The sequence below is a fragment of the Sinocyclocheilus rhinocerous genome, unplaced genomic scaffold, assembly GCF_001515625.1.
Source record: "Sinocyclocheilus rhinocerous isolate Xijiao unplaced genomic scaffold, SAMN03320098_v1.1 scaffold557, whole genome shotgun sequence".
NCBI lineage: Eukaryota > Metazoa > Chordata > Actinopteri > Cypriniformes > Cyprinidae > Sinocyclocheilus > Sinocyclocheilus rhinocerous.
Genome location: NW_015633548.1, coordinates 880,156 through 893,923, shown reverse-complemented (window position 1 = coordinate 893,923; position 13,768 = coordinate 880,156). Strand labels below are relative to the sequence as shown.

Below are 13,768 nucleotides of genomic sequence, written 5' to 3'. Positions count from 1 at the left end.
ACACACACACACACACACACACACACATACACACACATACATACAATGATAATATTTTTGTGTAGTGAATGAATGTAAAATTAATTGTGGTTGTAAGAAATTGATGAAATGTACTGTCTTTTCTGCCCTAACATCTGAGACATGACAGTCAAGCCTGAACAAGCTACTGTCTGCATATGTTAATGATTAAAATACCCCAGAAACCTCGCTGTAAAATGAATTAACAACTCGTTAAATATTTCGACTACATGGCGACACGCACGACACATTGTCGTCGCATGGGTAGTAGCCTACTGTAGGTGATACCTCACATTTCCATAAACCGGAATTAGCTGTGAAGTGTGACCCGAGAGTGTCACGGTGTGAGGGATACGGAATGTGAAAAGTTCGCCTTACTTCAAGACACCTTCTCCCGCTTTGCACCTCTTTTACAAGAGTATCCTTTAACAAATACGCATGGACTCTGAAGGCGAGAAAGTGGCATGGGTACTATGCAGATGTGACGTTCCCATATCCACAGGTTTAGCTCCATTAGAGAGAAAAGGAAGGGCAGTAAAACTTCAAGCGACCATTCATCGCTGAATGACGCTGCCTGCCTATAAGCACGTCTCAGCTTATTTCACTTTTATGATTAACACTTCTTTAGCAATACAATTAAAAGTAAAACTGTTGTTGTTTTCACTTGTGTAAATAAATACACTTAAAATATATAGCCTATTATAATAATTTATATTAACAAAATAAATACAATTTATTATACAAATCAAATCAATTATTTTATTAATAATATAAAACATATATAATAAAACACAACGAAAAATTCATTAAGGTATTTGCTGGTTTGAACTTTTTTTTACTTTCTTTGATGTCAAACTGAGACAGATGTGACAAAACTCCTTTCAAATTGGCTTCTTTGAGGAAAGAAAATAATTTTAAACTTAATGATAATACAGTACAGTGTAATGTTTTGATTCCTTTAGTCATATAGAGTGAGTCTACAACTCTTGAATATTGATGAACATTGAAGAAGTGGTTTTGGGTGCATGTAAGTCTGAGGTGACGTGAAAATCTGGCACTAGGGGAATCGTTGAGGGCTTGATGGTGTTATTGGCTGGTCATTTGAATGCAAATCGAGAGGTTTTGAAGTCGTGGCTGACGTCAGGGGGCTTGGTTATACCTTTGCCACCACCACCTTGACAACACAGTCACATCATGTTTGATTGAAGCACGTCAAGGACTACGTCGCGTGACCTGGAGATCATTTTGGACTACCACAATTGAGTAAAAAGTATTGAGTCGGGCCTTGGTTTTGAGAGATATTCGGATTGATGTATGGCTGGCATGTTGCCTTAAAAAAGTCATTTTAGGGGTTTCTTTCAAATCATGTACGTTGGATACCTTTTGGATAAAGAGGGCAGCATGTATCACCAAGGAGCCGTGCGAAGATCTGGCATCAGTCTTCCACCACAGAATTTTGTCTCCACTCCTCAGTATTCAGATTTTGCAGGATACCATCATGTGCCCAACATGGACACACACGCGCAGTCAGCGGGGGCATGGGGCCCTCCTTACGGCGCACCGAGAGAGGACTGGGGCGCCTACAGCCTGGGACCTCCAAACACTATTTCTGCACCTATGAGCAGTTCATCCCCGGGACAAGTTTCCTACTGCTCTTCAGATTATAATGCCATGCACGGCCCGGGATCAGCAGTACTGCCTCCACCACCTGAAAACATTTCTGTGGGCCAGCTTTCACCTGAGAGAGAAAGACGCAATTCCTATCAGTGGATGAGCAAAACCGTGCAGTCCTCCTCAACCGGTAAGGCCAACAAATGTCTTTCAAAAAAAATAAATGAATAAAAAAAGCTTGCTAAGAATTTAAAATATATGGCATAACACGCAAAAAGTAAAACGTTTAATTATTTATTAAGTAATATGCCTAAAACATGTAAACTGCGCAATAATTTAAAGGTCTTGAAATCAGCGATCGAAATGTACAAAATGACAGTAATTTATGATTGTGATTCATTTTCTCGCTGCTGTAGAATAAAAATGACATTATTTAAGTTATGTACTAAAATGTAGCTACATTTTTTTATATAAAAATGATTAGAAAAAATAGGCTATGTCTAAAAATATAGCAAAAACAAAAAAGAAAATCAAAATAGTTGCTTTCTCTTATTTTGGTTTAATATTGGACAAATAATTTACTCAAGGACCAATCGTGCTAAATGCAACACTGTTCAAAAATTATTAACTTTACATGTTTGATGTTTTCCTCAAGTAATGGCACATCTGACAAAATATTACGAAATGAAAAGGCCTAATGAAATTGAATAGTTCTACACACACACACACACACACACTAACTGTCCTTCTCCCCTTCATTATCTGAAAAAACGTTCAGTTCCAAAAAACGGAATATCTGAGTTATATTAATATATTTGTTCCTTTACGCATTGGAAAAATAGTTGTGGCAAAATTAAGGTGTTGGGAATTGGCGCCAGGGTCACTTATAATGCTAATTTGCGACTCCCGTAAACAAGATGTGAGGTCTACTTTTCCTGTTACATTGTCTCAGGTTTTGAGGGTTATCTGTCATATTCAGGTGGCGACTTCTTTCAACACCTTTTTCACTTTGATATGCAGCAGCGCGTCTTCCTCTGTCTCTGTTGTTGAGGGTTATATTACCTCAAAGAGTGACAAACTTCACAGCACATACAGTTCTCCTGTCTCCGGCGCATGTTAAAACAACACAGCAAAATAAAAAAACAGTTTTAAAGAAAACAATCACAAAGTTACATGACCTAACTGTAAACGGCCTTTTTCATATCTAAGGCTGAAAAACTGAAAGTTTTGGAAATGACATGTGAAGTTAATGAGGCATATTTCAATTTAGATGTTACACTTTATCGAGCTTTCAGTGACTGCATCTAAACTTGTAATTAAAAATCACTCATTAATTGTGTTTTTAATGAGTTTAGTCGAACATAAAAATATATCGTTTTGTTATAGCTAGTTGGTCTGTAAATCAAACAAGTGCAGCCTGCTCTTGGTTTGAGGAAAAGATTTTTGATGGTATCTCCTTGTAATTCGTTGTAAGACGTGTGTTGTCTCTTAACACATCAATGGCGTTTGGGTATGTGTCTTTGTTCTGCAGTTTGTTCAAAAAATCTCCTCAAAGAAGATCAGAAGCTCAATTTGCATATCTATCAATGTAATCTTAGTTTATACAATTGACTGAATATTTCAGTGGCGTTATGATTTATAGTTAAAATGAGAGATCATATAGGCTAGGCCTATATTGTAAATGCAACGATAAATGTAAGAGAAGAAAGTCAATATGATAAAAAATAATTATAACCTATAGAAATTATACAGTGTACAAGTTCTTCCTCTGCTTTACAATTTTATTAATCGCATTATGACATCTTTTAAGCATGACGTTTAATTTGGTCTTTATCTCAGAATTATCTTTTTTTTATGACGAATTTCTTCCTTTTATGAACATTGTTTCATGATTATTCGTTTATTTCCCTTTTTTTTTAAAAGGCAAAACCAGAACGAAGGAGAAATATCGAGTTGTGTACACAGACCATCAGAGGCTGGAGCTGGAGAAAGAATTTCATTTTAATCGCTACATCACAATCAGAAGAAAATCAGAATTGGCAGTAAACCTCGGGCTTTCAGAAAGACAGGTAAAATGACTTCACTTTAGATTTTTACTTATGCTAGAGAATAGGCTACGATTCATCTCACTAATTGAAAACAATTAGACGTTGGCTAATTCTTTCTAACCGTTTGTCCTTTGTCTTCACAGGTAAAGATCTGGTTTCAGAACCGCAGAGCTAAGGAAAGGAAATTAATCAAAAAGAAACTGGGTCAGTCTGACGGCAGCGGAGGGTCAGTCCACAGCGATCCCGGTTCTGTCAGTCCCCTACCGGTACCAGGGTCACTGAGTCCGTCAGACATACACGGTTCTCTGTACCCACCCCCAGGAATGAACGCCTTACCATCTATGAGGAACATACAGCAAGTTACTGTCACTCAGTGAACTCGAACTTGAAAGATCCAACTTTAACTGAGCACTCCAACACGCTGAAAAGACAGAACCGAAGCGGACCGCTCGCGTGGCCAAAACGGATTACAAACTATTACATGACAGGCATCAAGGCGCGTGCTGTGAATTACCACAGAAGAATCACGTCTTAAATACAACGAAATGCTGGAGGCTCTTCAAATATTGTTTTAATAGAATAGTTTTTAAGATTAAGAAAAAAACATACAAAAACCTTGTTCGTCTGATCCAGAGACTAAATATTTTAATGGTTTGTTTGTGTTTGCTCAATTAAGATATAAATATCATTTTCTGTATGTGGTGAGTGTATCTAAATGTTTGTAAATAAAATGAAACTACAGGTACAGCGTTTCTCGGGATGTATAATGATCCATACCCTGGATCTGTTAAACTTTTATTATCTGTTTAAACCAATGACCTGCGATGGCAGGCTGTTTTGTGCTCCAGTTTGTGTCCAAAGCGCACGTCGTTCACTTTCTTTTCACAGGGGTGATGAGCAGGTGTCACATAGGCCTACCTAATACGGGTATAACGTTTGTTTCCAACAATGTGTAAATAAAAAGTTTTGCAATAATTTTTTTATCATGTCTTGATATATTCTTAAACGAATTAAATATTGCATGCTCGTCTGGTTTAGGCATTTTGCTTGACGGACAGCAAGCATTTAGCCTAATTTATACCTTTTAAACGTGAGACCACCGTAAAATCTTCAAGCGTACCTACAAAACTGCATTTCTTGTGTAAGGCTGCACAACTTAATTTGTAAAGTTCTTAGGCTGTAAGGCTACGTATTTCTGTACGAATGCAGTATAGCCTATTCATTGAAATTGGATGATTAGATCAAACGTTTATATAAACCATTGGTTTAGCAGGATTTAGTTTTAAATGAACGATTTTCACACAAAAAAATGGACGAATAATAGCTTAAAAATAAATTGTGGGAACAGCTGCATGTCATTAAATATCGAAAAATGGTTTACAAGTATAGAAATGTCTGCCAGGAACCTCTTAATCTAGAATAGCCTATTTGGGAAGAAAAAAGTCAGTATAAATACTTCCTTGTTTGCAAGGTGCATCACTCAGTCATCAGTGTGACAAGCTCTAAATCTCCCAAGTATTTAATGTTGTAATGTGCTTGGTATTTATTTATTTTTTAATTTCAGTTGAGATTGCAGCAGTTAAGTACACTGATTTTCCTGCCTTGTGTTTAGTCTATTTGTAAACAGTATACAGTCTTGACTTTATTATTTTAAAAGCATTAGGCACAAATCCCTTTGATGTGAGACTTGTTAGATTTGTTTGATGAACTATTACAACAAATTATCACTGAACAACAATTAACCAAGCAGGAAAAATATCAAACGTCTGGTAAACACATCAAATTATCTTTTAGGCTTAAAATTTTGACATATCATACCTTCTTGACAGACCCCGAGAAGCCAATTTTGTTATAATCTATTGAATTGGTTATAGGCTATTTGAGGGGGAAAAAACCTACAGGAAGACAAGAAAATAATCACATTCAATTTTTGCAAAAATTCAAAACTTAATTCAATATTATCCTGAAACAGGATCAAACAAATATATTTTCTGTAATTTATTGGAAATATGCCTATAAATGAAGGCCCTGTCAATAATCACAAACCCTGGCCATAGGTCTACCTGCTGAGCACAGCTTAATTTAGACAAAATGTGCAACTATGCTATACACTGTGGAGCTTTTAAAATGGTGTCTATTTACTTTTAATTTTATTTATTGTTTATTGCTAGAAAACCACAAAATCGCACAATTCGGGGTTATAAACATTCTGTAAACAGGTCCCAAGTAGGGTTGAAAAACTAATTAAACAGCTCAAATAATATTTAATTTCAGCTCTTGAAATTGACAACATATCAACATTTTGTGCATAAGCTCCTCACTTCACTCAAAATGTTTAGCTTATACAGAATGTGTGAAAAAAAGACTAGCACTGTACACGAATAAATTACAAAAAGAGTTTCAGGGCCCTTTTGTAATTTATTCGTGTACAGTGCTAGTCTTTTTTTTTTTTATGCCGGTCATAGGCCTATTACAGCCAATGAACATGACAGTAGTTTCCAACATATAGTATAGAAAACATTGAATATAGACTACAATATGTAGAAAATGAGAATATACAGTAAAAAACTAATACACGTAAAAAAAATTAAATAATAATAATAAAATAAATAAATAAATAAAAATAAAAGGGTATGAGATCATCATACAAATAGCTTAAAAGCTTCACATAGAGACCGAGTGCGTTTTGCTTTACTATTTTTCAGCCCAAGTAGTAACTCAATATAATGTTTCATATCTAGGCTATCTGAAATAACAAAAAGCTGGGGTTTATGTACAGTGCCAGTCGACGCTGCGATGACGCTCCCTCCACAGCACTGGTGCCATGACGTCATGAGCGTCCTACTGCCCAACATGGCGGACTTTGATACCATTTATGAGTTAGAAGAAGAAGATGAGAGAATTGTGAGTGAAGAACAGCTCGTCAGATACTGTCCCGACCCTGTGGTCATGCGTGGGGCTGGTCACTTCACCGTGTAAGCGTATGAATGCGGCAGCACCGCTGTTAGTCACTGTTAGCTCATGTCTATGTGTGTATAGCCTCCATGCTAAGCTCACTGCATGTTTTTGTCGCTAAGTTGTGGTATTAAAATACACGTAGGCCGAGCTTCTCCAGCTGTGTCCTGACAGTTATTTTAAGCGGAATAATCAGCCCTTCTTACCCGAAGCCTTGTTGTTAGCACAGATATTTATGGTTTTATTGCTGTCCGTGGATAAAGGCTGCCCTGTAACCACACTCAAACTCATTAGGATAGTTGCTTTAATCTGAAGTTGTGGGTAACTGTACTGTACGTATGCTGAGGTAAACTTACGAGATCAGATAATATTTTAGTTAATGCAATCGCTTTCATTGGACAGCAAAAGTACCCTTGCAACTGTCAGTTATGCACACATTTCTGAAGTTGAATCACCAGCTAGACCAGTAGAGCTTTGAGGTATTTTATTATTCAATGAGGTAAACAACGTGATGTTTCTACATGGGACAGTAGATGGATCATAAACAGACATCACACAAGACACTTATACAGCCTTCAGATTCTCTGGCAATTCAAGCTAAATGTAGAAACGCAACCTTCTCACTTTGTTGTGTCTGTTGATTTCAAGTCCTTAAATTTACATCTACATTTACATCTAACTGAAATGAACCCAGTGTTAGCCAAGCTATCTTTTCCCCCCTGTCATGACAAACAGAGCCTTTGTTTGTAAGGTCATTTCTGCCACATAAGAAAAAAAAAAGCTTTGGTAAACATTAATAATTATGAGATTAAAAGTCTATATTGTGACATTACGTCACAATTATGAGATAAAAAGTCAATTCACTGTTTATACCATAGTTTCGACTTTATCGCATAATTACAACTTGGAATGTCATAATTTCAATTTTTATCACATAACTATGACTTAATGTCTCATAATTTCATTATTTCTATTTAATAATTCTGACTTTTGTGTCATAATTTTTCTGTCAAAATTGACTGGTAGTTCAACGTTGTTACATTTCATGTCATAATTTGAACTTTTTATCATAATTATTACATAGTATCTCATGATTATTATTTACCAATGCATTATATTTTTTGCTATGTGGTGGAAATGACCCTTAACATCTTTTTTCCCCCCCCATAATCATAACCTTTTTAAAAATCTGTGTTTGCAGGTTTGGACTAAGCAACAAATTTGACACAGAGTTTCCTTCCGTTCTCACAGGAAAGGTAATGATTTCTAACTCACATCTACAAAATATATCCAATTGAATTTTATTTATGGTGTGAATAAAATATCTTTCCCTGTTGACCTTTAACCTTACACCATAATTCACCATGCTATGAGCCCCTGATTAATGAATCCCTTGATGAAGTCTCTAAAATGGTTTTAATCCAAGCTTGCTGCATTTTTGCAACAGAATCTGTCAATAAGTAAACCGTCCAGGGCTCCGGTAGGCAGGGATCCCAGCGCTGGGAGGACACAGCTCCCAGAGACTAAATAATGAAAGAAACACTGTGCCGTCCACAAGAATAGGAAGCTTCCTGGGTCGGACGCAGAAATACAAAAAGGCTGCAGGGGGAAGAGCAGACCGAGGGAAGTGCGGGGCAATAAAGCGGAGCTCCAGTATTGTGACCCAGGGTGACATGTGACGGATGAGGTCAGGATTATGATGACTGAAGGGTGCAGATCAGGCCTGCTGGGCTTTATTCCGAGTTCTTTTGCTGTTTGCAAAGAGACCTTTGCATCCTGTCATAAAAGATTACGACCCCGGTTTTATGGCGTACATACCCAGAGAGGAATGAGTAGCCATTCATGTTGTTTAGACGGCGCAGCCACAGGCTTATCTCATCTTTTTGTCCTCCCTTTGCCCTGAGAGTGTCAGAGCTTGGTTGGCAAGTTACAAGCGTGCAATTGCGAGATCTCCAGAGAACATCTGCAAACATTAACATTTTTTCTTAAAAAAAATTCCAATGACTTTATACGGAACTTTTCTTGTATTTCTTAAATGAACATTTTGTTGTTGCTTTACTATTTATAATCTATTAAAAATATTTATCTTTTTAATATATTTTTATTTCTATTTATTTAAATATTCCCTTACTACTAATGCACACAGAATCATTTACTAACTTATTTACAGTCCTGTTTTGCTCCTCTCCCATCTGCTCTAGGTTGCTTCAGAGGAGTTCAAGACGAGCGTCAATCGAGTAAACGCTTGCTTGAAGAAGAACCTACCGGTCAATGTGAAATGGTTGCTCTGCGGCTGCCTGTGCTGTTGCTGTACGGTGGGCTGCAGTCTGTGGCCTGTCATATGTCTCAACAAGAGAGTGAGTCCTTCCTCAGACATGACTGGTCCTTCCCCCATTAATCTGTATTAATTACTTACTGCCTCATTTGAACACCTAATAAATAAACCCGCTCAGTGAGGAGGCAAGTAGCAAACTGCATCCACTCTGTGTGAAACTGATATATGTCAGAAGGCTTGTTGAATTGTTGAATTGTGGAAAGGTGGCGATTTTACAACTACAAATTTTAAGTTATTGGCCATGACGTGCAGCTTACAAGGTGCTTAACTACGAGCTTCGCTCCATAAATGCCTCTGAAGTCTTCATGCCCTGGGAGTTTTATTGGCATTTGTTAAGCATGTGTTTGAAGAGTTTGACAGGGTGGTTAGCATAAAAACCTGTGTGTTCTGTCTATTTTTGTTTGTGTATAATTATTGATTTGTGAAAGCTCATTTTTGTTTGTGTGTTTTCAGACGCGAAGATCCATCCAGAAATTGTTAGAATGGGAAAACAACAGATTATATCATAAGGTAAGCTCATAGCAGAATTAATCTCAGACACATAAAGATAAGGACAGCGGATCATCTCCAATTTAGCTGCCATGTTAAGAGCCGTTCAAGTCTTGGTGTGTGGTGGATAACAATCATTAAAATGGCTGCTAACATTTGACCCTGTCAAATGCTTGTTGCCCTCGCAGCCATTTTGGTCTGATGCATTGATATAGTGCAGAGTCTGACCAGACTGTGGAAAGGTCAGCAGTAAAAAGCCACGTTTGTTTTGTTGTGTCTCGAAGCTTTGACTGACAGACATGTTAAGGAAACTCAGCTAATCGCTGACCACTGCTTGACCTCAGCTAACCCTTGTGTGTAAAATGTGTCTGAGCATCTGAAGTGCTTGCGTCTATTTTGAAGATCTCCCACACGGCTTTGTCTAACCCGTCTCTTCTTGTCTCGCCTTCAGCTGGGGCTGCACTGGAAACTCAGCAAGAGAAAATGTGAGAGCAGCAACATGATGGAATATGTAAGTTCGTGGATGTTGTTTTTCAAAGTAAATCACTTCTTTTTCATTTCAGGGCTATAAGCTGCTACCTAAATTACTGCAAATGCACCACAAAATTGATTGTGCAACAATAATTTAAAATCTAAGAGAAGTCAGGGAAACTTTGTGCGTCATCTCATTAGAGTATTCATCTGATTTATCATGCACAAGTGAGTTGTGATGACTGATTTTTGAACAAATGTCTCTTATGTACTGATTATTTTTAACGAGTCAGTCAAAAAGATTCAGCCTGTGTCTCACTTGTCGTTTTGTGACAAATTCAGTTTCATAGTTTTGTTTTTAGTAATCAATTGTAAAATCATCACAAATATTTTCCAAAAAAAAAAAACAAGATCCAATTTTATGGTTGAATTAGCTCTAAGGGAATATTTGTTTGTGTGATCATAATCAACAATGCTGTATATATGAAGAGTTTATTTGCAAAAACAGATAACTCCGTTTTTATTGTGTTAGTTAGCTGTATATTTTTTAGTTATTATTATTTAATCAAAACAACCCAACTGCAGTTTGATTGATATTGATTGGAATACAGGATAAAAAAAAAAAAATTTTTTTAAATGGAGTTATCTGTTTTTGCAAATTAACTCTTCATATTTATTTTAAAAACAGGCTGAAATAACTTTTAAAACTGTGATATTTATGTGTCACAAGTACAACCATATTCATTAAAGTGACGGCATCAAATTGTACCTTATGTATGATAAATACAAAGTAAAAAAACTTATTTAACTTACCTTTCAAAAATGTTTTTGAAAGATATCTATTGTGCTCACCAAGGCTGCATTTATTTGATTTGTATTAAAAATAATGTAACAGTAAGAACTGTAATACTGTGGAATATTACAATTTAAAATAACTTTTTCTTTGTGAATATATTTTAAAATGTGATTTATTCCTGTAATGCAAAGCTGAATTTTTCAGTCTTCAGTGTCACATGATTTTTCAGAAATCATTCATCATATTATATTAATGTTGAAACAGTTGTGCTGCTTACAGTTTTTTGTGCAGTCTTTTTTAAGATTCTTGGATGGATAGTTTAAAAGAACATCATTTATTTAAAATGTAAATCTTTTGTAACATTTTAAATGTATTTACTGTCACTTTTGATAAATTTAGTGCATACTTGCTGAAGAGAAGTATAAGTTCTTTCAAAAAAAAAAATCTTAATCTTACTAACACCATAAGATTTGAACGATAGTGTCTATAGCTTAAACTGTCATAATCACAGTACTGACTGTTGTTAAAAGCTAAAGTAGGAAGCTTTGCACTCAGTGAACTGAAGCGTTTCTCAACCATCATCTTTATCATGTGATTCTGTAATTTGTAACTAAAAAGGTAATTTGACTCCTCAATGTTTCATTCAGTCCTTTTTGTTCTGCATTTTCTTACAAAGTCAGACCTTAAGGTTGTAAACCACGAGGCTGGTGATTTTTACCCCTCAAGTGTGCTTGAATAACATTGTCTTATTTTCTGTCTACAGGTTGTTCTTATAGAGTTCTTACCAAAATATCCTATATTCAGACCTGACTAAAAGACTTCTGCTGGATCCTCGTGGAAGGCCCTTCATTCCTCTCCTTAGTGCCTTGTATATATGTCGGATTGAGGGTCTTCACTGGGTTTCTACAAGACCCCTTCTCCCAGTACCTTGTACAGTATATTCGCAACACTGTCACTTTGCTTTAGAGCAGATTTTGCACATTTCCTGATGTAGTAGAAGCGCTCCTGTGTTGCGCTCAGACGTTTTGTTACATATAATTAGAGATGGGAAGAAAGCAAACTGATGCTGTTTAAAAAGTGCATTTACCCCAAAGTATTGTTATGAACAAGGCACCTTATGGTGTGAATTTGCCTTATGTTAAAGGACAACAGTGTGTCAGAAGTGTGTGGTGTTTTAATGTTTTCAGAGTGTGATGACTAGCGTTGGGGCTTTTGAAGCTAGTGCAGCAGATGTTTGAAGGAACAGTCAGCACCGTGATCTGGCACTTTTGCGATTGTCTACTACACGGGGAAGTCAACAAACTGACTTGTAAATATCATGGACAGGATGTACAGTGTGGTATACCATGTTTACATTATGTAATTTAGCTGGTTATAAGTTTTTCGCCAAGATATTATTGTAGCATAGTTTGTTTATAAGCCGTGTCTCTGTAACTTTACACTTTATATGGACCTGTTTACCCAGTAAGCCATAAAATGTGCGTACAAGATGCCACTCGAGTTAGGGCTGAAAATTGCACTTGAGCACACGAGGACAAGCAGATTGTCCTGGAGGTTTTTGATATTGTTTTACAATGTCATTAGTAGTGTGTTTAAAAACGATAACGTATGCCAATCGAGCAAAATTTGTTACCAAGAGTAATGTGTCATTCATTTTTGCACCAAGCGATATTTACCTATTCAAGTTTTTGTTGGAATATACATTGTACCCTGTATTTTTTTCTTTATGCTTTGTTTCTGTTCTTTCAGTACAGCTTCATCTTGGAGTGTGTTTTAATTGTGTTCATGGATGCTGTATCCTGTGGTTCTGCTACTGTGGTAACTACAGACGGCGCTGTATATGGAATGGTTAAAACTGCCCCTTATCTGTTTTCTGTAACTGTATGACATCTTTGCTCTATATGCTGTAGACATGACTGCATTAGTCGAGTGCCTCTGTAGATGGTCTTGAGAGGGAGCTGTGCTTAAGAGGAATGATTCTTTGCCTAGCAATCTAACAGAAAGAAAGGAAATCTGCTCTCGGTACTGGTTCTGTTAAAGTACCTGTAAATGTTTGTCCCTACCTAATAACAATTTAATTTGATAGTATTTGAGTTTTATGCAAAGGTTTATTTTTTATAAGGCTTATTCACTTACTATGTGGTTACTTTACTGTCTGTGTTATAGTACACATAAATACAGCTTTTTAACTACTGCTTGATGTCACAGCTTTATACTATATGGTAAAACAGATTTAAAATCAAAAGTACAACAAAAAGCTGTAGAAAGTAATCCTTAGAGCTTAAAGTATTATATTAGCAATGGAAATAATTCAGATTAAATAGATACATGGCATTTAAAGTTGTGAGTTTAATATTGCTTGCTTTTTGTCAAAGATAGAAATGACCCATTGGTTTACATTATGTAGAGCGGGGGTGCAAAGAGGGGAGTGTGAAGAACAAACGTAACTCAGCATGAATGATTCGGATACAAACAGCTGCATTTGAGGTAGTCTATCCATTTTCACTAGCGCTTTATGTATTTTAAGCTTCTTCATTTAGCAACAGCTTACAGCAAAAAATAATAATAATAATTTGATATGTTGAGCATTGTATGGCCTCTAGGGGGCAGGCTAAGACACAATAAAGAATGTGGAGCAGTGCAAGTTCATTAAGTTTCAAATTTGGCCTAAAATGATGTCTGAGAATGTCCTGGTATGACCATGTCATCTGCATTTGGAATATGTACATTAGCCTTTAATAATATTTTTTTACTCTGTTTGTTCTGAAATATGTCATCGGAATTAGTCAATGTTAAATCAACAAAATATCCTTTTGTGCCACAGTTGGATTTTACATTCTCAGCAGGTGTTTGGTGACTTTTGCACATCTTCAAATAGACCAGTGTTTCTCAACCCTGGTCCTGGGCACCCCCCAACACTGCACATTTTGTGTGTCTCCCTAATCAAACACACCTGATTCAACTCATTAGCTCATTAGAAGAAACTCCAGGACCTGAAATGGGTGTGTCAGACAAGGGAGACATACAAAATGAGCAGTATTGGGG

At 36.4% G+C, this 13,768-nt stretch overlaps 2 protein-coding genes across 2 annotated transcripts; both read left to right on the top strand.

Moving 5' to 3' along the window:
* The first annotated feature begins 1,132 nt into the window (after positions 1–1,132).
* Positions 1,133–4,131, top strand: cdx4 (caudal type homeobox 4). The gene is made up of 3 exons (XM_016558295.1): positions 1,133–1,819; positions 3,553–3,698; positions 3,821–4,131. Exons 1-3 carry the CDS (start codon positions 1,384–1,386, stop codon positions 4,052–4,054), a joined length of 816 nt encoding a protein of 271 aa, XP_016413781.1. The 5' UTR covers positions 1,133–1,383; the 3' UTR covers positions 4,055–4,131.
* A 2,346-nt stretch (positions 4,132–6,477) lies between these two features.
* On the top strand, positions 6,478–12,784 carry LOC107744575 (cysteine-rich hydrophobic domain-containing protein 2-like). Its single transcript, XM_016558294.1, has 6 exons — positions 6,478–6,652; positions 7,834–7,888; positions 8,834–8,989; positions 9,421–9,477; positions 9,908–9,967; positions 11,487–12,784. The coding sequence occupies exons 1-6, from the start codon at positions 6,510–6,512 to the stop codon at positions 11,535–11,537; spliced, it is 522 nt and encodes a 173-aa protein (XP_016413780.1). The 5' UTR covers positions 6,478–6,509; the 3' UTR covers positions 11,538–12,784.
* Positions 12,785–13,768: the final 984 nt, after the last annotated feature.

Bases quoted from the DNA above. Each gene is read 5' to 3' on its own strand.
- LOC107744575 (XM_016558294.1), top strand. From the start codon at position 6,510: ATGAGCGTCCTACTGCCCAACATGGCGGACTTTGATACCATTTATGAG. The intron at 8,990-9,420 runs GTGAGTCCTTCC...GTGTGTTTTCAG, and splicing joins TCATATGTCTCAACAAGAGA to ACGCGAAGATCCATCCAGAA. The intron at 9,478-9,907 runs GTAAGCTCATAG...TCTCGCCTTCAG, and splicing joins ACAACAGATTATATCATAAG to CTGGGGCTGCACTGGAAACT.
- cdx4 (XM_016558295.1), top strand. From the start codon at position 1,384: ATGTACGTTGGATACCTTTTGGATAAAGAGGGCAGCATGTATCACCAA. The intron at 1,820-3,552 runs GTAAGGCCAACA...TTTTTTTAAAAG, and splicing joins CGTGCAGTCCTCCTCAACCG to GCAAAACCAGAACGAAGGAG. The intron at 3,699-3,820 runs GTAAAATGACTT...TTGTCTTCACAG, and splicing joins TCGGGCTTTCAGAAAGACAG to GTAAAGATCTGGTTTCAGAA.